At 42.4% G+C, this 25,464-nt stretch overlaps 1 protein-coding gene across 10 annotated transcripts; it reads right to left on the reverse strand.

Moving 5' to 3' along the window:
• Positions 1 to 24,863, reverse strand: si:ch73-217b7.1 (ensconsin). 10 transcript variants are annotated; one of them, XM_017427341.3, is made up of 20 exons: positions 24,533 to 24,863; positions 11,933 to 12,097; positions 11,749 to 11,826; positions 10,590 to 10,753; positions 8,885 to 9,002; positions 8,469 to 8,570; positions 7,981 to 8,091; positions 6,657 to 6,752; positions 5,500 to 5,619; positions 4,045 to 4,217; positions 3,358 to 3,500; positions 2,951 to 3,204; positions 2,699 to 2,849; positions 2,451 to 2,619; positions 2,202 to 2,306; positions 2,063 to 2,113; positions 1,938 to 1,962; positions 1,755 to 1,866; positions 1,482 to 1,681; positions 1 to 816 (listed from the first exon to the last, which is right to left on the reverse strand). In XM_017427341.3, the coding sequence occupies exons 1-20, from the start codon at positions 24,576 to 24,578 to the stop codon at positions 806 to 808; spliced, it is 2,394 nt and encodes a 797-aa protein (XP_017282830.1). In that variant the 5' UTR covers positions 24,579 to 24,863; the 3' UTR covers positions 1 to 805. The 10 variants fall into 10 exon arrangements, with proteins under 10 accessions (XP_017282830.1, XP_017282827.1, XP_017282826.1 ...); XM_017427338.3 differs by lacking the exon at positions 24,533 to 24,863 and adding an exon at positions 19,625 to 19,802 and having other exon boundaries at positions 4,045 to 4,193; XM_017427337.3 differs by lacking the exon at positions 24,533 to 24,863 and adding an exon at positions 19,625 to 19,802 and having other exon boundaries at positions 3,358 to 3,497.
• Between the last annotated feature and the right edge of the window lie 601 nt (positions 24,864 to 25,464).

Here is a 25,464-nt window from a genome sequence, read left to right on the forward strand (position 1 = left end):
TTTAGAACACACACAGGATGTGGGCAACAAAGAATCAACACTTTTATCTGTACAGCAATTAAATAAAATAAAAATCAGAAGTTTACACTCTATTTCTCTGTCGCCTGAGAAAAGTTATTTTCATCTCGTCATTATTAAACCTAGAGCCCCTAATACTCGACCACCCCAATAACTTCTAGTTTTAAACACTGTAGACGCAGCAAAAATATTTTATATTACAAGACTCTTTCAAGTAGTTTGAAAACGTGCCGCCATCCCATCTCTGAAATGATGAAATACGAGAAATTCGAGGTGTCAATGAGAAAACTAACAAATGAATAAATGAAACTGAGCCTCTTCTACGTGTTCTGGTTACAAAGACGCTGACGATCTGGATACAGTTCGTCTACAGCAACAAAAACTCCTCACGTATCACGGCTGCGGACTTAATAGTTAATTTCTGTTTGACATGATTTTAGCTTTTTTTTTCTTCACAATCTCACATTGCGTGGGAGAACAGGAGCTCAGCGTCCTCCTGTGAATCGTGGAGGATGGAAGCTGCACCGAGAACAACCACCGGGACTGGTTGCTGGAGACGGACATGAGCTCGTGCCAAGAGGTGGGAGGGGGAAAAAAAAAAACAAGAGCTCTGTCTTTGGGGTGATTTCCGGAGATCTCTGGAGGCACCGTCTTTAGGGAACTGCAGCGGGGGGAGAGAACACGGATCTGGTGCTGAGAGTCCTTCCACTGCTCCATGTTTCTCTGCCTCCCTCTGACCTCCTCTTCAGTCTGTGGCTGTAGAGTCGTCGTGTCCTCCGGTACCACGTCAGGCTACATCTGAGCGTCAGAAATACAAAAAAAAACAACTCAGCTGTGAAAACCAACACAGATCAAAACACGCACGTGCCGTTTTTAGGAAAATAAATATTCTTGTGGCAACATTTTCTTTTCCCTTTCAGGTAATGCCTGTGCAAAGTTCAGGACTTCACATTTAAAACAACAATGTAATGATTATTAATAATTAGGAGACAAAATGTCCAGATTATCAAGGCTATTTCTCACGTAGCACCTCTTTGCTCTTTAAATCAGTCTGAAATGTAAGTTTGAACACAGAGAGTGTTAAACCTGTGATCCGAACAGGAAAGGTTGGATGAGGAGCTATAAAACAAAAACAAATCACGGTTCTTGTAATCCACAGTTTTCATTTTTCTTGTAAAAATAGTTTGAAGCTTCAGTTTTTCCTCCTCTCCACACGCTGTTTAGTTGTGCCAGAAACATTCTCCCTCCATGTTCTTAGACTTCAGGTATATTTTTGAAAATATTTTATCTCTTAAGCTCAATCTGACACCAGTTTAATGAAAACTATGGTTCCTTTTACAGACAGAAACATTAGAAGGAGTTAAATCATTTCCCTCCTACAGAGAGGTGGTTTTAAACACTCCAGTGTTGATGCTTGTCATAAATAAAATAAAATAAAGTGAGAACTCAGAATGATTCCTGACCTGGTCCCTGCTGGGCTGATATGTCCTCTACTCCACTCAGAGGCTTTAAAAGGCCGTTCTCCATGAAGGCTACTACAGGAACTCTGCCCTCCTCCTCCTCCTCCTCCTCCTCCTCCTCTGCCTGCTGCTCCTCTCCTTCAGGAGGAGACAACCTGGGATGTGGAGGCAGCTTGATCACCTCTTCAAACTCCCCGTTCTCCCTGTGGAAACGGGACGGGCGTTAACAGTCAGTTTGACGGTAACGTGGACATGACGGGGTGCTGTGATTTCCACCTCGGGTCGGGTCGGCTCGGGGCAGCGCTGCTGGAGTTCGGCTCAGGGTCGGCGTCGGGCGGCCGGCTGCTGCCGTTGCCGTTCTGCGACGCTGCAGGAGAGGCGGGGGTCGCTGTCGGCGAAACAAAACCGATCTGGTCACCAGGAACAGCATTGAGTGAACAACGGAGGATTTAAACTTACCTGTGTTGTCTCCATTCCTGACTTTCTGCAGATCGAATGAAAAAAAGAAAAAGAAAATGAGAACAAACATTTTAAAAGACCATTTTTTATTTTTATCCTACATGTGTTTTCACCCTGCTTGTCACCTTGTCTGATGTGTCCGAGCGTCTCGTTCTCTTCATAATCTCCTCAAGACGCTGGTGCAGGTGATGACAAAGGAAATAAAAACGGAATTAGGACACAGAACGTTGAATTATTAATAAATGGCACTTTTGAGCAGGTTACCTTCTTTCTCTCCAGCCGTTCGGCCTCTTCTTTCTGAAAGTGCTTTTCTCTTTCCAGCTTCAGTCGCTCTGCCTCCTTTCTCAGTCGAGACTCTTCCTCCTCTTTCTGGGAGAAACACAGAAGTAAATTTGTAAAATTAAGAGCAGATTCAATGATTTCCCAGCTAAAATAAGCATTTAGTCTTAAATTTGTTTTCTGATTATTGCCCTAAAAGCCCTGAAGTCCCTTCTGGTGTTTGACTTTTCTGACCTGTTTCTGGAGTCTTTCTGCCTCCTCCTTCTCCTTCCTCAGCCTCTCCTCCTCGGCCTTCTTCTCCTCCTCCTCCTTCCGTCTCCTCTCCTCCGCCTGGCGCTGAGCCTCCTCCTCTCTCCTCGCCCTCTCCTCGGCTTTGCGGCGAGCCATCTCCTCTTTTGCCAGCCTGCGCAGGAGCGAACAAATCTCGGTCAAAGCTGGAAAGACAAATTAAAAAACCGTGAATGCCGTGTGGTTCTTCATGCCTGGCCTGCTCCTCCTTCAGCTTCCGCTCCTCCTCCTCTCTCTCCCTCTGCTCCCGGGCCAGACGTCGATTCTCAGCCAGGATGCGACTCGCCTCCTCTGGATCGGTGGTGCCCGCTGAAGGTTTGGGAGCTGGAGGACTGCTTGAACTCTCTACAAGGCATCATAGAAGAAAGGTTTAAATAAATGAAACAAAAACAAAAAGAAAAGAAAAGCATCCCGGATGTAGGACGGTTTTTGTTTCGTCGACCGACCGCTGGCTCCTGAGGCTGCTGCTGGCATCTGCTCGCTCGAGGTCCTGTTCTGACCCAACGGCTGAGGTCGAGGCTGAGGGGTGCTGAAAGACACCTCCTCCTCCTCCTCCTCCTCCTCTTCAGCTCTGGTGGGAGTTGTGGGATGGGAGCTCTCAGGTGTGACCCTGACAGGACGGAGGTTTCCAGCTTCTTCTGCTCCTGGAGACTTAAGCAGCTTGGGAGTTGGGGGACGCCCTGCTGGCTTCAGCGGCGCTCTGTGCAAAAGTTTACAAAATAAATTAAAAAGCTCATTAATGTGAGTTATGAAAGGTTATTCAAACAAGCTGCATTTACCAAAAAATAATTTAAAAAAAAGGACCCAGTTTCTGTTCAACAAAACTCAAGAATAGTTGTCAAAACTGGCCTACCTGCCAGGAGAGGGCGCTGTTACTTTGCTGCTCTTTTTGGCTGGAGGAGGACCGTGTTTGTTGATGGGTAATGTCAGAATGGGATTCAGTGGAAGGGACAAGTTGCTCCATGACTTCCTGACATGCTCACGGTCTTTCTGCTTCTGGTCAAAAAAAAAGAAAGAAGAAGATGTAATGCATCAATGAAATTAAAGCCCCGGTTTTCGACTCAAACAACACTTTGAGGTTCCTCTGTTTATCCCCCTGGATAGTCTGTCAGAGAGGAAGTGAAGCCCCAGGTGACCCGCTGAGAGCAGCTGTTGAATCATCATTAATAGGATTAGACTCCGACTGAAATCCTCACACAACGTACGACCTCTGGCACCGAGTCAGCAAACAAAAATAAATTAAAATTGTGGCAGTACGTTGGATAAAATGTCAACCACATTCCCATTAAAACAAACAAGCAGGTAAAAACAGCTCGTAGTGCCCATTGTAGTAAAAAGATTAGATGTTGTCTTCAAATTGTACAATAAATGAATCATTTAATTACTGTGACATTTACAGAAACCTTTAAAAACAAAAAGGAAAAGTTACATTTAGCAAATATGCCCTTAGATTATTAAATATCAGCACTTGTAGATTAAGAAATTAGTTAACTGTGCCATTATTATTAATGGCATGTCATATTTTAGATGATCCGTCTACCTGCGTCGTTCCGGTGGTCCTCCTCCGTGGGGTGGTGGATGCCGAGGAGGGCTTCTCCCTGCCGAGGCTCCTCTCCTGGCTGCGGCAGTGAAGAAGAGGCTGCGCCTGCAGGGCCTTGAAGGACATTGTGCCCATAGGGTGGCAGGACACTGAGCGAGGACACACAGGCATGGCTACAGTGATGTACGAGGTGGAGTGTTTAAAAGGAGGTGTGGATCGGAGCCGTGTGGGGGAATTTGTGGGACAGTCGGCAAGGGTTTGACAAGAAGGAGCACAGAGGAAAATGACCAGGGAGGAAGGAAGGAAACGAGAAGGATGTTAAGGACAGAGCCGTGGGTTTAGGAAGGTTCAGTGAAGGGTTTAAAAAGGAGTGAAGAGATGATGTTTGACAGGAACAGAGCAGAAGAAAAACAAAGTGTTAGTGCTACTGACAGGTAGAAGAGCTGCAAATACACTGAAACCATCACCTGGACATCACTCAGCGAAGAATTATTAAAGAGGAGGAATTAGTAAGCCTAACTGACCAGGTTAGAGAATAAACTAACCTGATAATAAGCAATATTAAAACATGAAGATAACATGCAAAACTTTATTTTACTTCACACCATTTCTGCAAAGGCCCGACAGACCCACAAACTGGACACTACATTATTATTCACGCAGGACAAACTACTCATTCTCAATGTTAGACAACACAAAAAGGAGGAAGTGAGCGTGTGGATCTTTACAGAAACACAAGCAAGAAAAGCATCGTCATAAACTGTGGGCAGCACTGAAGTATGAGGGTAGCAAACTGTGTGTACATGAAGAGGGAACGTGCTGAATATGGGTGAATCAAATTATTCAGAAAAAAACAAAACAACAAGACAAAACTCTGAAGAATGAACAAAAATACAGTGACTCTTTTGCTCAGTGGGTTATAAAACGTGACGTACAATGCCAGAAATATCAGTTTGCTTTCCTTTTCGATTCATGTCAAAACAGCCATATTTACCAAACAAGTCTATTATTGGCTGCATATTTAGCTTCTTGATTAGTAATATTCTAATTTTTGTAATTATGTGCAGAACTGAGTCATTTTCAACACAATAAAAAACAGAGACGCATTTACCAAAGCAACACGAATGCTGCTTTGGTAAAATGAAGGTAAAGAGACAAGGCAGCGGTTCAGTACTTCCTGAACAGCTTATTTGTTGGGATGTGTGTGTGAGTGTGAGTGTGAGTGTGTGTGAGTTCTGGGTGCCTGATACAGGCTGTTAAAAGAAGTTTCAGACAGTTTAATGCTTTAAATCTGACCTAATCTGATTAACATCAAGAGGCTGGTGATATAAATACTTTTAGTAAAAGTAGTGAGTCATGAGTGAAACCCTGACTCTCCGCCGCCTCATTACCTACAACCAGCCGCCTGTGGGTGAAAGGACCAAGAGGGGCTCAGCAGGGACGTGTGCGCGGTACCTGTTTGTTCTCCGGACAAGCTCATGGCGCTGCAGCTGCGGGCCAAGTAGGAGTGTGTCGGCTGCTGCAGACGGCTCACCACGCTGCTCTCCCACGGCGTGAGCGGCAGGTGGCGCAGGCCTGAACACAGGGGACAGCTGACGTTTGACAACAGCCACGGCGTTCTAGACCCGCACATCTGCTCAAGCTCCCTCCCAGAGCGGACGCGTCGCTCGAAAGGCCACTCGAAGCCTCCGCCTTTCCCTTCCACTGCACAGCAGTGAAGTTTAATCTCGCCACACCCGCATGCGCCACCACTGGTAATTACGGGAAGCAAACACAGTGACACCAAGTGCAAACAGACGGGGAAAACGCAGAAAGGAGAGCAATAAATGACAGCGATCACACTGTGCCCGCATTTTAGATAAATCTCGCTTTAATATTTCATCGCAGCATGTAGAACCTCGTGGAGATAGTTTAATAATTTATGAGCTTTTATGCAAGCAAGCTGAACCCATAATTTCCTGGTTTGTGTTGAAATCTATTTAAACAATCATCACGATAACTTAAAACATGCACCTTAAACACTTGGGACAATTATCATGCAGCGTTAAAGTGCTGTATTAGTTTTCAAGATGCAGGAAAAAGACAAAGGGCTGAAAACTGTCCAAATGAAGGCGTCGTCTTAACTGTGTCCATCACGGTGTGCTGCTTTTGTTTTAAGCGACAAATTAATAGGAACATTTTTTAGAATTTCCAGCTCCAAACAATGATAAATGGGTCTAATTGTATGGAAGGTGGCGGTCAGGATTTAAACAGTGTGCCGCCGCGGTTTCCACAAAACAACAAGATAATCCTCCAGGGGATTATTAGAGAAAGGGGTTAGGAGGACACTGGGGAAAAATAAAATAAAATCCTCAGTCCGGCTGGTGAAACGCACACAAGTGTAAACATGTGCACGTGCACGGTGAACCGTAAATACTGTAAATATAATCTACAACCATGTCCTTCTATAACTGGAGAATTGTTGATCAGGATGTTTTTTTTGTTTTTTTTTAAATTTGAAAAACTGTCTTTTTACTCTCCAAATAATCTCCTTTTGGACTCATTTGCAGTTTTTAGCCCCTGATCCTTTTGTTCGTCAACACGTCCAGCAAACAAGGAGAGACCGAGGAGACCTGTGGTTTTCTGCTGCAGGGTCCTCCCCTGATGTAAACGAGGTTTGGACAGAGCTTTGTTTATGACAGGAGTGGAGACTGTTCTCATCTTTAAGCCTGTTAGCAACATACAAACACCAATGAACATGTGACCTAATAGTTAAACAGGCATTAAAACAAGAACATTTAAAAAAAAAAAACAGTATTTGACATTCTAAGAAATGTGCTAACTTGCTTTGCTGCCAAGATTTAAAGGATCCTATTCACTCTCATGTTTGCCCAATAAATATGAGCAACAGAAAAACAAAACATCTCATTTTAGAACAAAAATGTTGTTTCTCCTCTTAAACAGCTTAACATCAAACCATAACTCTTGTTCATATTCTGAGCTTTTCTTAGGATTATGGGCCCTCAAGAATGAAGTTTTTTTCCTTTTTCTTTGCTTTGAATGGAGACATAAAACATCTACTTCTAAGGGAAAAAACAGAGTTTTTAAATCACAACTATTAAACTCTAAAACACTAAAGTTAAATAAATAGTTTGGAGCTTTTGAAGTAGGGTGCTACAGAAAAGTTATGAACAATTAATATCTTACCTGTTGTAAAAAGATCTTTGAACGACTTTGGTTAGTAAAAACAGAGTTTATTCTGACCAGTTTCACAAGCTAAATGCTAGTCAGAGCAGGATCAAGCTGCCATTTTCAAACAACTCCAATCTCAAAAGATCAGTTCATGCATTTTTTTAAATAAACTTTTACATTATTGTCAATTCTGCATTACACAGTTATTCAGCTATTTACTCTTAAACTCTATATAAATGATCATGTAATGCAAAAAACTGTTGGGGATGTAAATATTTACAAAACTGCATTTGCATGAACTACTACAGTATTCTGGAGGCTGTGGTCTTCAACGAGACATGAACTCATAAATCTGGTCAGAATTAAACTGAGGTCGTCCACAACAAATATTATATTAAACGTTCAGAACTTTTTCACAGAACCCCACTTCAAACGGTCTGAAACATCATTTTAAAGGAGACCGTCACAAAACTATTCTACTGCTTTTTCTTTCAGCTGTTCTCTTTTCAGGAGTCGTCCTCCTCCATTTAACTCTGTCTTCTGTGTCCTCCGTCCTCACTCCAACTACCTCCATGTCCTCTCTAACTGCATCCATATGTCTCCTTTTTGTCTTTTTCCTGGCATCTCTAACATCCTTCTACCAATATACCCACTGTCCCTCCTCTGCACATGTCCAAACTGTCGTCACAAAACTACCATAAACAGTTAGAAACGATGCATCTGAAGGCAGCTCATGTTCGTGTCTGTGTCGTCCACCTTCATTACCTCGGTCCGGTGAGTGCAGGAGTGTTGCGGAGGAGGAGGAGAGGCGTTTGGTGATGATGGGGTCTGGGTGTTTGGTTAAATTCATGGTGGACACCGACCTTCTGTCAGCATCTAGGGACAAAAGACACAAAACTACATCAATGACACGCAACAGGAAGATTTAAAGAAGATATTCAGTAGGAGAAAGAGCTGGAGCCAGTACACTAAAAAGGTTCCTCTACTTTGGTTAATTCAGGTTAGACGGTGGGGGGGAAACTACAATCTCTGCTAACACAATAATCCAAAAATACGTGGGAATGAATTAGTCATTTCAAATTGAAATGGTTTCTGTTTGCCTTGGGATACAACTTTCACTTGGACTGAAACATGCAGATAGAAAGAAAAACTAACCACGTCACTCGTCTAAATACCACACTGAGCTATGGTACGATGCTACTGCTAGCTTTCTAACGGCAGCCAGCTAATTGACACGGTGCTATAATATTCACATTGGGAGGTCATTCCGTATCTGTGGTGGAGACTGAAAGCACTCTGCATGTGCTCCAGTCCAGCAAGGTCGAGCGGATAGAGGAAAGTGGACTCGACAAAACCTGGACCAGGAGGGAAGAGAAGAGAGAGGGAGAGAAATGAGCCAGAGAGGAGGCGAATTTCAGAACAAACTGGAGAGGTGGAGAAAAGGTGCGAGTAAGTAGTGACAACAGAAGGCAGCGGACCTGAAAAAGTTCAAAAGCAAAAAGTGGCAGAACATTTTCGATACACAGAGGCAGGCGGACATATCTTAACATCAACCAGTGGCAGATAAACATCAGTGTGAGGAACTGCAGATGTGTTGAGACATTATAAAAAAAAGCTGTGTGTGTGTTAGCACAGGGTACTGTTTGGTTAAACAACGTGTTAAAAGTACCGGCTGCTGTGCCGGGAGCGTTTGTGTGCAGCGCTCCTCCCCACGACCAGCGGTTTTGCTTCGGTTTGGTTTTCTGGCTCCTGTCCAGCGTGCGACGAATCACCGCCTCGTGACGCACCTTCAGACGAAAACAACAAGAAGGAGAGAATCGTCAGCGCCAGGAAAGCAGCCGCCTGACTGGAGCATTTTCTCTTTTCTTCTCCAAATGAGCGAGGTGAATTCTGTTTAGTCAGCAGAGCTAAAGAGTGATCCGTGTGCGCCGGTTTTATCATTACGTGGCAGAAAAAGTTAAAAAACATCTTTAAGGAAGACTGGAAATTAGTCAAATGTAGCAATGCCAACAGTTTTTATTTATGGTCAAAGTTTACATTACCTACATATATTTTAAAAAAAAACAACAATAAATTAACCAAAAGCTGTTAGGCAGATAGGACAGTGTTACCAGATCGGTTAAAAATAACATTTTGTGCATTTAATGCGACGAGTACACGAGAAATGGACGAAGCCATCTTTAAGCAAAACATTTGTGAGCTGAAGTTTCAGATTGGAGGCAAGTCTCTGGCATCTCATCATTTATGAAGCCATGACTGACCCAGTTCGAACAGAAAGTGACCCAAAACACACATATTTAAAGCCTAATATGTGTGCATTTATGGAATTAATTTTAAAACCTGCACACTAATCACAGGGTCAGGATTATGGGAAGAAAACTTACATGCTTAAGGTAACACAAATGTAATTTACTCTTTTTTTTTTTAATGCAACCCTCATTTCACAGTTTATTAATATGTGAGAGTGTTTGAGAATGAAACTGTAAATTATAACCCTTTAAAACTAAACAAGGTCACAAACGAGGTTTTTTACTCATTGATGTTTCAGTTTATTAACCATTTGTGACCCAATGCCACATATGCATGAGTTTATTTGCCTCAAATGGTGACAAAAGAATTGTTAATGAACGTTAACCGTTCTGTAAATTCCCTTAATGGCATCCTAAAGCTGAAAACATTCGACACGGGACTGAGTCACTGGAAACATCGAGGTCACGTCAAGCTTTAGTGTGCTGTAACAACACAGACCAGCTTCCTCAGTCTTTCGAATGAGTCCTATATCGTCACATAATTCCCAGCCTCGGAAATTAATCTTTCCTCATCCTAATTTATACTTTCGATATGAAATGGCACAACAAATAAAACAAGAGAATAAGAGCTGCTATGAGAGCCCAGATGTCCAAGCAGGGAGTGGACGCAGAGTAAAGTTTTGTTTCGGGTGAAATAATGAATAATGCTTAAAACTAGAACAGTGTTGAGAAATATCGCCGGATGCCACAACAAAGCATCTGTCAGCAACCAGCTGCTGCCGGTGTGAGGGTCACAGTGTGAAAAGAATGGAGGCAAAATGTTTGACATGTATTTCGTCTGTAAGGTTGTAGGAGCTTGTTTTCCAACATTCCTTAACGCTTTTTATGTGTGTTGAACGTGCCTTTGATCTCAGTGGGTTAAAAATCACTAATTTAATTAGAGGCTAAAGCTAATTGATTATTTCACCCTAAAAGGAAACATTTCATTCTGCAAATAATGCTGAATGACACCATTGCTATGAAAATGCAACAGTTTTAAGAAATACTTTTTTTATATATAATTTTTATATTTTAGCACAATTTGTCACGCCTGCCGAAACACAGAACACGCAAGAAAAAAAGTACCCGGTCCTCCTCCAGTTTTTGCCGCCGTTTCTCCTCCACGGCCGCTCGTCTTTTTTCCTCCCTCAGCCGCTGCTCCTCCAGCCGTTTCCTCCTGTCCTCCAGGTGCTTCTCGTAGTGCTGCCGGGAGCGCTCCTCACGCGCCTGCCACTGGGCCTCCTTGACAGCTGAAGCATGCACATAAACACACACACAAGCAATATTGTTTAGATTTTTTTTAGTGCTTTAGTGCTTTTACACAGGCTTATACAAACAATGTGAGGTGTCGCATCATATGACTAAACTAAACACAAATCAAAACCCAGAGCTCCTTAGATGGAGCCAGACTGACTGACTTCAGTAAAACATGATCAGGATTAACACCTGAATAAACCAGCTGTTTAAACCGTCACTGAGGGACTTGAATACTGGTTTTATATTTTGAGATGAGCGTTTTTCTCGACTGGAATTGAACAGGGCAAACAAATGTATGTCCTTTACGTTAATATTGTTGGATTCCAAGAACTGAAGCATCAAGAGACACTCAAACAGGCTGAGTGCGCTCCTGCAGCGCCTAACGGTGTTTAGCTGCACGGTCATGGACAGTTTTTCACAAGGGAATGTTAAAGGGATGGCCCATTTACACACACACATATATACTGTATATATCGGCCACCCTCTGGTTCCCCGCATTTCGCCTTGTGGTGGATAAAATTGCCCCCTCTGATCGCCAGGATACATCACCCTGCACGGCCTCGGACAGCGAATTTGCTTATTTTCCAAGTTATCCAGCTCACAAGACGAACCAGACGGACGGAGGGTTTTTCCAATTCCCCTCTTTGTGTTGCGGCGGAGGACAAAAACAAACAAGCAGCCCTTGTTAATCTAAATCTCCTCTAGTATTAGACTTAAAAACATACCTAAAGCACCAGCCTTCCTAAAAGCTGTCCCATCGTGCAACATTAAAATCCATGGCAACAGGGTGCCTTGGCTTCGACCTGGACTTTATGTAACATCCAGGGAAACCGGCACTTCACCACAGCTACCAAATCATTTCAGCCCCAATGTGTTGGGGGAGAAACAAGGGGAGCAAACAAGAAAGTGAGGGATTCATTTAAAGCTCCGTTACACGTCAGTTCTCCGGCGACTCCAAGTCAACCACGAGGGATTAAAGAATGCTCACCGTTTTGTTTCTCACGCTCCTCCCTGCGCTCACGGGCCAACCTCTGTCTCTCGTCAATCTTGTTGAAGAGCAACGAGTCTGCGGCACAAACGGTTCAACACCGACGTCAGCGTCAGCAGCTCCACAAGCACGTTACAAAAAGGGTAAACCGCTAGTTGCGGGTTCATCTTTCTGTGCAATTTACCTGCTTTGGTTGCAGCATAATGACTTGTGCTTTTGCTGGTGTTGGTGCGATTAGGGGTGGGGATGGGGGTCCCTGTGGGGGTGTAGGTCTGTCCAGAGCCTGAGGAGCTGGGGCGGGTGAGTGTAGACTCTCTACCATCCTCAGACTGATACTGAGAGAAGGACGCTGCAAAAGAAACAAAAAGTGTCACAGAGCACCGAGAAAAGTGAAATAAACAGAGGCCATCAGTCGTAATTAAAACATTTTTTGACTTCATGTGAAAACAGAAAAGTATAACCAGACGCAGTTATTACAGATGTTACCAAAATAAACTTTTCACATTAACAGCATTTGAACAGGATGTTTCCTCTTTTAAGAAGATGCTGCAGTGCATTCATAGACTAGTTGTCGACTCAAAATTGTGACAAAATATCAAAGTTTCTGTTGAATTCTGAGTGCTTGACTTTATTACAAAATAGTTTTCTTTAAAAAATATGTTAATTGCCTTGAATCTAATGCAGCAAGATCCAATCCTTTTGACACAAAATTCACAAATAACATGTAAAAATATAAAAAATAAAAAAAATTACTCCATTACATAGAATCTGCCTGTTTTAGACAGTGTCAAGAGAAACTCACATGAAAAAAGTAAAATCAAATTCTTGAGAAGAAAAAACACCAAATTTATGAGTTAAGTAGAAAAGCAAGTAACACTTGCTGTCATGAAGTCTTAGTAGGATGTAAATCTGTACACAAGCTGCTTTAAAACAGACGAGGAAGAATTTAAAATGTGCGCAAGAATTCATTATCAAAAGACCTAAAAGAAGTTAAACTGCAGAGATAAGGTTATAAACAAACAGGATAATGTGTCACAGCAGTGGACCAGTCTCTTATCTCTATAACAACCTGCAGGTATGTAAACTTTTAAGAAAGATAACTGTTTAACTTGGTGCCTATTGGGTCATTTCTATATTAACAATTTCCTACTAGTCCAGGAAAATTTGCCTAAACACGTATTTATGGCTTATTCAAAGAAGCCTGAGAGTAAATGATTAAAACCCGAGAAGTAGATTTTGACACTGGAAAATGTTAAACGTTAAAGGGACACGGTTACATCTAGCTCAGACTGAAAATGTTTTTTTTTTATAATCAAACAACTTTAGATGACTACATGTCTGAAATATTAGCTGGAATCATCATTAGACCAGTTTGATGGACGAAAAAAAATAAATAAAAAAAAATCGTTCTCCGCAGCTTTAAGTCTGTTCAGTCATAACTCAACCTTGAAAACTCCCAAACTATAAATGTTATTTGCACACGGGAATGCACCGAGCTGCTATTTTATACAAACTGAACATTTAGCTACAAGTGTGCACAACATCCTCCTGTTCAGAACGGTGTTGTTTTTAATCATATTTAAGTCTCAGTTCTGCTCATTTCCAGCTGCCTCGGTGTAAACGCAGGACATGGGGATATGCGCTTTCTTCACAGTAAACTCTGGGTGGAGTTTGTAGCCTGGGGCCACTTTTTTGGGGTCAAAGCAAACAGTGCCTGAGTCCAGGCAGGCTGAGGGTGAGGGTTTGTGACATGCATATGCCATCATGTCATTTTGCTGACAACGTGAAACTATTGTCTGACGCGTCTTGTTGCAAAGCATGCTGGGCTAGCAGTCTGATAAAAGCTGGAATATTTAAAGCTCATTCTGGTAAAAAAAAGGGATCTGGAAACCTTTGAAACATGACAGCGTTACATTGCCTGCACTTATGCTGCAGATTCTCTTTTCAAAATGACAAAGTGTGTCCACTCGTGACTGGGAAAGAGAAAAATCGTAGAAAAATCCTAATCTCCAACGATGACAGCGGTGTCTGATCAGGTCACACAAACCTGGCCTTGCTGCTGTGTTACTGGTGTCCTTTAATGATAAAGATAAAATATAACTGAAGTGTAAGGGAACAAACAGAGAATGAGCGTGTTAGTCTTTACTGCATTCTTGCAATTTGCAGTGCATCGTGACAGGAAACAAACTGAGGTAAAACACCGTACACTAACTGTACCTTGTGTTATCACACGCCCTCACTGAGATGCAGTGTTCTCTCCTCAGGCCTCGGCTATTGATTAATGGCTCTATCAGGCTCAGGGTGACTCAGCACTTTCAGGCCAGCCTTATGGATACAAACCACCGATGAAGAGGCACAGAAAATGAAAAGGACCGTGCCTTTTAAAAAGGCAAGGATGATGACTAAACCAGACAGGAAGGCAAAACCAAAACACAAAGTGTTAACAACTATGAGCTGACATGGCTGAGCACAAGTGTTCATCAACAAGAAATAAATGTTAGAGACAACTGTCCGAGAGCATCAGAGCCTTCTCTGTAAAAAGGTAATAAGTTGTGGATGAACGAGCAATGATTACTTTTAGTAAAATCTGTTCACTCGTTCATGAGATACTTTGCTAACAGACACACGAACACATAAGTTTGCATTTCTGTCCTTGTTGGGACATTGTATTGACTTCCATTCATCTCTGTAGCCTAAACCTAACCAGTGCCAGTACTCTAACCCAGTGGTTCCCAAACTTTTCAGCTTCCGACCCATAAAATAACAGTGACAAAGGTGTGTGACCCCATCTGTTGGCTGTTTAAACATCCAAAAATGATAATGACTCTATTAAATAAGGACATAATGACTACACAAATAGTCTTAACAACCATTACGCTATTTTTTTGATCAATTTATGGACTTGTATTTCAAGTTTTTGTAACAATTATGGTGCAAACATAGCATAAAAACATTTTTTTTTAATTGTAAGTTGATATCTGGAGATTATCTAAGGACCCCTACTTGGTGTTCAGTGACCCACACTGGGGTCCTGACCCCAACTTTGGGAATTATTGCTCTAACCTAAACTCAGTTCACATCTAACCCCTAAGCAAAAAATTAACTTCTATGGTATTAGGAATGGGCTTTGGTCCCCATAAGGACTACTGATCCGGACATGGGTTGTGATTATACCAGAAGAGGTCCTAAAAAAAGTCCACCGGCCGTTACATGACTGTCCACCTTTTATGATGGTGGGCAAAAAACCAGCCTGTCAAAATCAGACTAAATTGAAAGGTGAAAGATTTCAAAAGCAACGCTCTCTTCTACTTGGGTCTCATATCTTTACTTCAGTGACACGCTAGCTTATCTGGTAATTAACGACAGGAAGGAGGAAGAGGAGCAAAGTGCAGTTTTCATATCTTGTGCCAACAGTGAAGAATCTCCGATGCTGCAATGAAGTCTGGATCCCAAACTCCGGACTCATTCTTCTTGTTTCAACCTTCTGCGCCCAAAACCGTCCTCGCCGTCTCCACCCTAAACAGAATCCCTTGTTTTCCCAGAGACATTCAAAAGCTGGAACGAGACGTGAGGTCATAGCTGACGAGGTATTGTGTGTCGCGGCCTATGGGACATCTGGAGAGGTGTGTACACAAGCACCCACAGGTCTGCTCAGCCTCAGGTGGATGTGCTCCGGATGACTTTTGTTCCAACAAGAAAAGCAGGACTAGGGCTGTGTACTCGCTCCTCCTAAATCATTTCCCTCAAATAAAAGATCTGTTTATAGTGGCTGGAATGACTTCCTGCAGCTAAATATTTAATTTGACATTCGATAAGAGTCTGCCTTTTTAATGAATTGTGGTTTGAAGTCCAGATTTGCTGGCAGAAGTCACTATATACTCACACGAATATGGCACTTTGGTTTACGTCACATTCAGACATCCAAGAAATTTCACTTTCGTGTCTTTATGTCCGCCCACTGATCGGCCTCGAACTTTTAAAAGTCCACCCTCGTGTTCTTATCTACAAACATGTTGCTAAACATTGAATCAAATGTAAAAAAGCTTCTGTTGACCGCTGCACCGAACAGCAGGTAAGGTCAGTTTAGGAGACTTGATTCTGAAGGTAATATTCCATCAAATTTAGTAAAGAAACTGTCTTGCAGCTATTATTTGTTGACCCTTTTTAGCCAATCTGGGTCATTCCATGCTGGAGTTTGCATAACAAATTGTGGCTCAAAAATAAATCAGCTCCAACATATGAGACAGAGTTTAGGAGACACGTAAGCGTTTGAGAGATAACTTCTCTATGCAATGTTTTGTATTTTTAATGTCAATTTATTGCTGTTTAGCTGTAGCTAATGCTAACAGCTGTGGTAATAAAGTTAGAGAAAGTTTGTTGTTACCTTCTAAAATATTTACATGATTTTTTTTATATATATAACCACGGATGACTGATTTCCAGTGAATCAAAAATGAAAAAAAACATATGTAGCACATCCTCCTGCAGCATTTCTTCAGAAGAATAAAGCTTTCTACCCGGTTTGCAGAAACAACAATATAATTCGAGACACTCAAGTAATATTAAATTACATTTCCCACTTCCTTCAAAAGCTACATTTAGGGCTTGCTGTTCCCAGAAACTGAGTTTAACCGTTTCAGCAACGTCCTCAATGATCAAATTTCTTCAGAAGCCTCTCATTGTTGTTGATTGTGGATCAAATTAATTTGGCTGCACCACTTTCGCTCAAATCAAGTGTACAGTGCTCACAAACCACAGGCGGGCTTTAATAAGTGGCAAAGACAATTGAGAAGTCCCCATTACTTTACTTGGTTCCACAACAAAGATAATAAATAAGCTCCCCTCCCAGCTGTAACACATTTTTGTACAAAAAGCAGATTTTTCGCCAAAATATAAAAAAGTCAAAACTGTAAACAACTGTCTCCAATGTGGTGCAGCTGTGTCCTTTTAACACATCTTACAAACTTTGTGTCGGGGTCATTAAGCCAACAAACTTCAAATTAACACAGAGTATATTTGCTCGTGCACGCTAACCTGCCATTTAACAACCTCTGCAAACACCGCAGTCAATCTTCTGCGGAGCATAAATGCAGCTATCAACAATAAATGCTGCCTACACCCAGTCGCCCGCTCAGGCTCTTCTAACATGTTTTCAAACCTTTCAAACATAAAATGTAGGAGACACAAAATGAGATGAACGATGAAACCAGACTTCCCAGAACACAAAGTTAAGAAACAAAACACCCACCACACACACAAAAATGGATCTAAATCTAACCACAAACAACAGTTTTAGAAGTGTTTTAAATACCACTTTAATTACGTATAAATCCCAAGTGGCTGTTAACATCCTCATCTTCCAGCTAACACCGTGGTACGTCATTAATTTCAAACAGTGCGAACCTCTGCCCTGATGCTCATACATAGTTAGGTGACCTGACAGGTGCTCTGGGTGCAGAAAGACACCTGCAGCAGTTCAGTCCTGAGCTAACTGCACACCAATCGATCTACGTCCGCATGTAGCAAAGCACCTTCATAGAGCCTCTGCGGCGTTAAAGTACAAGAGTCTACCTGGATTGTGGCTCATTGCTTTAAAGGCGTTAATCCCAGGCTGGGATCTGTGACCTCATCTGGCGTCTCCCCTTCTGTTAGTTGAACTAGAAGGACAGAATCGACGTCCTGACTTCCTGAAAGCATCCTTCACTGTCAAACATGAAAGTTAAATCCGTAGTCCATCGTTCAGGTAAACGCCAAAAAGAGAAACAACTCCATTTGAAACGTCACAGTTTCTAAAGGTGAAAGGGCAGAGGTGAGAGGTCAGCGGGTGTCGCTGTTGCTGGTGAGCGGCGAGAAATGGGTTGTGGCGACTCTTCAGCCCCCCATCCTTTTGTCCATGTGGGCTTGGATCAGTGTGTGTGCATTTATAATATGAATGTGTGTGATGGAGGGTGAGATACAGAGGGAGTGTGACTGTTTAATCTGACCCTCCCTCCCCACCCCCCACCTATCTGCATTCATTGCCGGTCAGATTAAATGGTCAGAGTTGGCGATTAATGCTCTGCTGTGCGGGCCAGTGGGTAACAGGCGAGCCCGCTGTGCAGTTCCTTCCTTCCCTGCAGCCTGAGAGGATTAGCTGCTGCTAATGCTAAGCCAAACTGTAACCTCCAACCACCAGAGANGTCAGGTACGAGCTTGTTTACCACGCCGCCGCTGCTCTGTTTTGTGTTGCCGACTCCGAAAACAGAAAAGAAAACCCGTCCACTGGGGGGTGGGGGGTGGGGGGCAGGGATGTGAGTCTTTCTTTATAGCTCTATAGAACAGGCATTCAGGCCTGAATACAAAGGTGCAGGGCTTTTATATTCTGTAGCCCAGGCTGCATTCATTGGACATACAGTATCGGACAAGTTTTAGCAACACGGTTTAAAGAAAACGCCGGATTTCAGCACAGAAGGCCACGACTGACAGAACCTGGTGTCAAACAACACTGATCGCACTTTTACTGAGGTGCTCTGAAGAACTTTCATTACACAAACTTTATTAGGCAAGTTGTTCCTGACATCTCAATGAGAATCATTTTACTTTAGCCAGGTTTATTCATACAATCAAAACTACTTGAAACAAAACTTCTCAGCCAAAACACAGAGTAGCAAAGCTAAGTCCTCATACCTTTAAAAAGCCCAACAAAGCCCATTCATTTTGTGACATGATCGTGTCAATGCTGATAAACTTAAAAACGGTAGGGCAGTACCAGAGTATAACAGTCCAAAACACAATCACACACACAGCTGACATGACCAAAATAAAGATGAGGGCAAAACAAAACTCCTTTGATGCATCTTACCGCTTACAGCTCGCCGCCATCACGACAGTCCCTCCAACTTCCCATCTTCATTTACCTATTGTTAAAGGCTTAAGTGAGTTGTCACACGAATGTTCGCTCCATGAGGAAACTGCATGTCTAAGCTAGTCAGCTCGAGCCGGGTTGCTCTCATCTATGGCTCTGGGTCAAATGTGTAATTGAGGGATTAAAAATAAAACCCAAAAATAAATAAATTTTCAAGTGACACTTGCTCCTACACAATATCACACCACATCTACATAAACACTGCTCAGCGTTTTTGGAAGATTACTGTTAGTTTTCAGAGCTGTGCTATATTTAGATAAATATTTAAACGATCGTTTGATTCTTGATATCGCCAGGTGATGTACGACATCAGTGTTGAGAGCATAATTACATCTGAAATGCTGTACGACTGCAATATAAATCACTTTAATGATTTATACTGTAGGAATCTCCTCCTGGAGGGCAACGACAAGAGCGTTTGAAGTTCTGTCGATTCAAAGTTTCTACACTCATACCTGCTGTGACTTGCAGGGATGTGCTGGCCTGTTGACAGACTGCTCTGCTTACTAATGCGTTACAACTTCATCCACGTGTGAAACAGACTGCACAGTCGCTCTCACCCGCTGTCCCCCCCGGCCTAGTCTTGCACCGTCAGCTGATTTTTACTTGCACAAACAAAACTGTCCATCATCATCATTATCAGTCCTGTTCCTCAACTCTACGAGCAAACAGCACACGAAGAAGCACATATAGAGACCATCCAACACACTTTTATTTAGCTTCCTAACCAGCACATACAGAAATAGACACAAAACTTTGCTTTTCGTTGTCTGACCTGTTTTCAGACCATCTGCAGCTTTGACTCTCGAGATAAATTAGACATTTTTCTGCTCAAATAACAATGATGCCCTGAATCATTTATAGAAGGACCCAAAATTAAACCGGCTTAAAAACCACACAGGACCCAAACTCAAAAATAATTTTAAGACTTCGGTGAGATTTCCCCCCCCTTTTTGTTATTTTCTTCCATACCTCCTTTCTTCTTCTTGCAAGCATTCCTCCGTCTCTGTCCCTCCTCTTCCTCGTTTATGGTAAAAAGCGGTTGCGTAGTAGAGCTCGTCTTCCTCAGCTTCCACTTGTTTCGGGAAGACCCACCTCCGCTTCCTCCTCCTGTTTGCCCTTTCCTATCCGGCATTGCCTGCCCTGTTGCTAGCCCCCCCACCCGGCTAACTCACCGAACCCCTGCCCATCCCACCCTGCCGCAGAGCGGAAGCGGGACAGAGGATGGTGCAGGGCAGTCCTGGGTGCCGGATGATCCTGGAAGTACGGGTCACCTCTAAAAGCTGCGTTTTCTGGAAAGATAAAGTAGCTACATGCTAACAGCTACTTTGATCTGGCTCCACATGAAAAAAGAAGGGAAAAAAAGTATTTTGGTGGGGAGGAAAACAAAACAGGAGGAGATGAGAAGAGAGATAAAAATGATGAGTAAAGAAAAAAAGAAAAAAAAGCACAATGCAGTGCTGAGGAAGGAGTGTGACAGAGACAAACAGAGCAGCTCACTGTGCCCTGAGCGTCCTGCCCGCGATGGCAGCGCCTGGCATGGAGACAGAGGACGTGGATGAGGATGAGCTCTCGAAGCGTGGCTTAGAAAAGAAGACTTAATCCATACGAGTGGCTCGCTCGACGTCTAAGTATTGCACTCCTTCTGACTTGGGCACTCTCGAAAAGATGCTGCCTCGGCTCTCTCTTATCTCTCCTTCGATTCTTCCCTTCGAACGTCTGTCCTGTGAGTTCAAACTTGCCTGAGAGAACCACATCACTCAGGCGGCGACTTTACGGCGCGCATAGGAAAAAAAAGAGAGCAGAGTTGATGAAATATTCAGTGCGAACTCAGCTGTGGAAGGTGAGCCGGCACAAAGTAACGGGTTTCACTGACAACAGCGGCGTGAGGACCAGCGGCACCGGGGAGGTGTGGGAGCAGAGGACAGGCAGTCTTTAATGAAACAGACCCAAACACTAATAAAGCCAGGAATTCACCTCTATGAGCCCAGAAAATTAAAGGATGCGGTAAGGATGCTGTCCCGTTGGTAGAAGTGTGTCAGGACAGCGCATCGGCATGGCTCCGCCCACAACTGCAACTTAAAGCAATAGGCTCAGAGCTTTTGAAGTTGGGGGTTTGCTGGAAAGGTTATCAACAGCTATCATCTTACATGTTGCAGATAGTTTATTGGACAACCTCAGTTTGGAGAAATATCATTTCTGACTGGACTGATGCCTCGAAACAACTCCAATCTCAAAAATGTCATAATAATAACAATAAAGCTACTTTAGAAACCCTTACATTTGTTTTTTATGCAAGTTCAAATAGCAACAGCAGCAACTAGCTTTTGGCACACTTCCAGCAGGAATTTCATAATATTTCTGCTGAAATAACAGCGTAATCCAAAACAGACTGAAGTTTAAAGGTTTATGAAATAGTGTTCGATAAAACTGCTATAACACTTTTGAGCAGCGATCCATTTTGGTCTTGGACTAGCAGCTAGCTTGTCGATCTGGTAAAAATTTAAAGTCGATTTCTCCAAACTGATTTGGTCCAAAGAGCCATCTACAACAGGTAAGATATTATTTATAACCTGCTCCACAAAACCTGTAACCTGAGCGATTCATTTAAAGGCCTTTAGTAATCCATCAGCAACTGCAGAGACGAAGGTCATGAAACAGCAACACCTTGGGCTGCACGGTGAGGTGGTTTGCACCGTTGCCTCGTGGCAGGAAGGTTGCAGGTTCAACTCCCAGCTGGGGCCTTACATGTTCTCCCTGCACATGCATGGGTTTTCTCTGGCTTCCTCCCACAGCTAAAAAAAAGAAACACGAACGTTGGGGTAACTGGCTACTCTAAATTGTCTCTAGGTGAGAGTGAGAACAGTTGTCTGTCTCACTCGTCTCTATGTGTCCCTGCGATGGACGGGACGGTCCAGGGTGTACCCCACCGTTCGCCCAGTGGTTTCCAGCTCCCCCGCGACTCTGGAAGGAACGAATGGGTGAAGAAAACAGATGGATGTCCGTGAAACAAAAATGCAAATCTTTCCTCTCACGCCGTGTTCTGTTTACAACCGAACAGAAGTAATATTATAGCTTCCAACGAAAAGGGTAAAAAATAAACGTGTTTTCATCCTGAAATGAAAACAACAAAGTAATTTTAACAAATGTGACTGCAGCAAGGCTATTACAACTACTTAAGGCCACATTATTACAGGAGATATCTTACCAAGAAGAGTCCAAACACTGACCTTCATCTCTTAGAGCAACAAATAAAAACTAACGCATAGAGACTAAATAACCAGTAGATTTGTCTTAAAACTCAGTAGCACATAGATGTCATCAAAGCACAGCAAAATAAAGATTAAAGACAATCACTTGAAGGCTTTTTTGGCCCAGAGCTGTTAGAATTCTCTTCCTAACAGCAGAGTGAATCTTCATAAAGCAATTCATCACGCTGACTTACAAGCTTAAGACATTTAGTACACAAAAATCCCACCATTTTCAGAGATAAATTACACGAAGGAATTCAGGACAAGACCTGCTGCCTTATCTCCTTAGAGAATGCACACTGTACAAACACACACACAAGCAATCTGATCTTTGTCCCTGCAGGGGACAGCAGTGCTGTAAGACTACACTTGACTTTAACATTAGAGGACAGGCTTCACACCCGGATCAACTACTGAAGAGGTGTGAGAAGGAAACGTTTTTCAAATTTAAAAAAAGTTCATAAATCTTACTGTATTAAGAAATAGGTACTTAGTCAAGGTTTTCATTTTTTAATAGAAAAAGAGGATACTTGTCTTTCAAAAGAACAGAAAGGCTCATAAAATAAAGAATAACTTAGAACACAGAGGTGGTCGTCACCAGAACATGTGAGCCAAGATAACTGAGAATTTATAAATTCGCCCAATAAAATCCATTTCCAGCAGCTATATTTCTTTAATTGATGCCTGTAAGACAAAGGTTGATGCATAAATTAACACTCACCGTAGGCTCGGTTACCAAACCAACCAACCAAATCTATTTCAGGCACCTCAGTGTAAAACAGCTTTAAACTGGGATGTCAGAATGAACAAATGTTTCATTTAGATTTTACTTTTAAATGAGAATGGTTGTCTGACTTTTTTGTATTTGTTTTCAAGGATTATTTTATTAGTATTGCTAAAAACAAACAAACAAACGAAAAACAACCTAAAAAGCGCCTAAAAAAGCAAAACGGAGTTTCATCAAAATATCCTCATTCTATATGAAAGAAAGATTTTACATTTACGGTTTTAGCTCAGTTTTTTAATGAAATGATGTAAAATCGTTTCCCCATCTATTACTTTAATGTAAATAATAATAATAAAGAAAACATTTGGCTAAGTCACAGGGAAGTTTATTATTATAAATGTTACCCTTAAAAGGAAAATCAGATTTTGAAATCTCAGATTGAAATTCCTAATTTCCGGCTGCCATCAAACACATCATGCACTGATTTTGACGTGGTCAGACATAAACAAATAAATAGCAGTTGAATAAATATTCCTTCAGTCTGTGAAATCTACTGCTTGTTAGGATTATATAGATCAGAAAACGTGACATGTACTGTTCTCCACCAGTGGTGCTACATCAGGGAGAAACCTCCTCAGCTGAGTGGGATAAAAACAGTGTTCAACAATCAGAGGTCTGACTCCCACACAGGTCATGTTTACCTGCTCCTCTGGTTTACCTGTACCTGTATATATTTTTTATATATTTTTCTGCATTGATGTTGCCCACCAGATGCGTAAGCTGAGTCCATGCAGGGAAATCCAGAACAGAATCAGATCTGTTTTTAATGCAGAGGGTCTGAAGATCACAGGTGCCCTACATCGACTTTCACCCATTATCTTTACACATCTGGTTTCTCCAGATTCTTTAGATCTTTTGATGACATTATGAACTGTAGATGATGGGATATTCAAAGTCTTCTCGATTTTCCATTCAGGAACATGATTCTGAAGTTGCTCAACTACTTCAAGGGCAGTTTTTTTTTGCAGACCGGTGAAACCTCTGCCTAGCTTTGCATTCTCTTAAATGCTCTTTTTCTACCCTTTTAGTTGCAAAATGATCTTCTAGCCATTTCCAATCCATACCACTTACTTTTACAGCCTTTTGTTGCCCCAGTCCCAACATGTATGAGATGTTTTGCTTACTTTCCCCTTAAAACTTGTGTAATTTCTTAGTTTTAAAACACAGCTTAATGTTTCTATTTCCATTTGACACAGCAGAGTCCCAGCTTTCTTCAGGACTGGGGTGTTCAAGATGACTCAGGACAAGCCAGCCAATTAAGGGCGGCCATGTTTTCCGCCAACATCAAAGAGGAGGCAATTACGTCAGCAACTGGGTCGTCGTTTTTTTAGGAGTGTAATATTATTTAAAAAGTCGGTTCAAATCAGCACCTGACTAAGATGTTTAAAGAGAGCCTCCAGAGACCAGAGAACAAAGCCTCGAGCTTAAAGACACGGAGGAAAATCAGCCCTCCGTCCATTAATCCACCTGTCGCGTCAGCTGAAGGCGCAGGTTGACAAAATGTCACCAACAGGTGTTTTAATTCAGGGCAGGAGACGCTCACGGTGTCCCACAGCGACGACAACAAGCAATTTAAATGAGGTATCCGAGCGGTGTCAGGAACATATCATGTCAGAACTGAGGTAAAGTAACCGGTTGGGTGAGCTGGTTGATAGTTAATCCCCAAACCCGTGACCGACCCGGCTCCGAGCAGCGACTCTGCTCGTAACTCAAGGCTCCAAACACGGACAAAAAACTAAACAAACAACCCCAGCCGCGGAGGTGAACTCAGCTGACGGCTGGAGAGAAGGGGGAAAAAAGTTGGTGAAAGTTAAATTCCGCGTCGAAACGATTAGAGCTCACCTTGGGACTCCGGAGGAGATGTGTCGCTGCCATCGAGCTCCGCCATTTCTCCTGACGTCAGCGCGAGCCCGACAAGAGACACCTGCGGGCTCCTGAGTCCGAGACCCAGCGGGGACCTGTGCCCCGGACAGGTGGACCCGCTCAGGAGCGCGGACTGACACGTGGGGTCAAAATAATCATCCTGTTAGTGGATGATTGAAAAAATATATACAGTTTGATTGAGCAGAATAAGCCTTTTATGGGTCTTAAATGGCGACAAAGAGCACAAACTAATGAATTATTATGAAGGAGTAACCGCGCAACTAGTCTGTCTCAGTCTAACTTCAGGATATGATGTGTTTTTCAGACTTTAATCTGAACCTCTAAACGAGGAAAAGTGCGCAGGCTGAATCACAGAACATGTGTAATGCTGACATCTAGTGGCAGTAGGAGGGTATTGCAAGGTGGTGTGGCCTGAAAGTAGCAAAAAACAAAAACAAAACAAATCCAGGATTTATTTAAAAGCTTGGTATCACATTTTGCATTATGTGTTAGTGCTCGGAATTATGTGTGGAGAATAACTCTCAGCTACTACCACACCAAATTTTAGCTTAATATCTGTAAAAAATGACTGTGTTGTAGTTATTTACCTTCAATGGCGGGCAATTATCTATCTATCTATCTATCTATCTATCTATCTATCTATCTATCTATCTATCTATCTATCTATCTATCTATCTATCTATCTATCTATCTATCTATCTATACAAAGAGGAAATCTTCAACTCAGAAAGAGTTACAACCTTAAGTAGAAAAACTGTCTTCTGTAATCAAGTCAGGGGAAATTTCACCAAAAAAAAATGATTGAAAAAATAAGATGATTTTAAAAACTAAACCAAACCCCCAATTAGATTTAAATAAAAACCTAATTTTAGGAAGGTGTAACCAAAGCT

The sequence above is a fragment of the Kryptolebias marmoratus genome, linkage group LG19 (genome assembly GCF_001649575.2).
Source record: "Kryptolebias marmoratus isolate JLee-2015 linkage group LG19, ASM164957v2, whole genome shotgun sequence".
In the NCBI taxonomy this organism is placed as follows: Eukaryota; Metazoa; Chordata; class Actinopteri; order Cyprinodontiformes; family Rivulidae; genus Kryptolebias; species Kryptolebias marmoratus.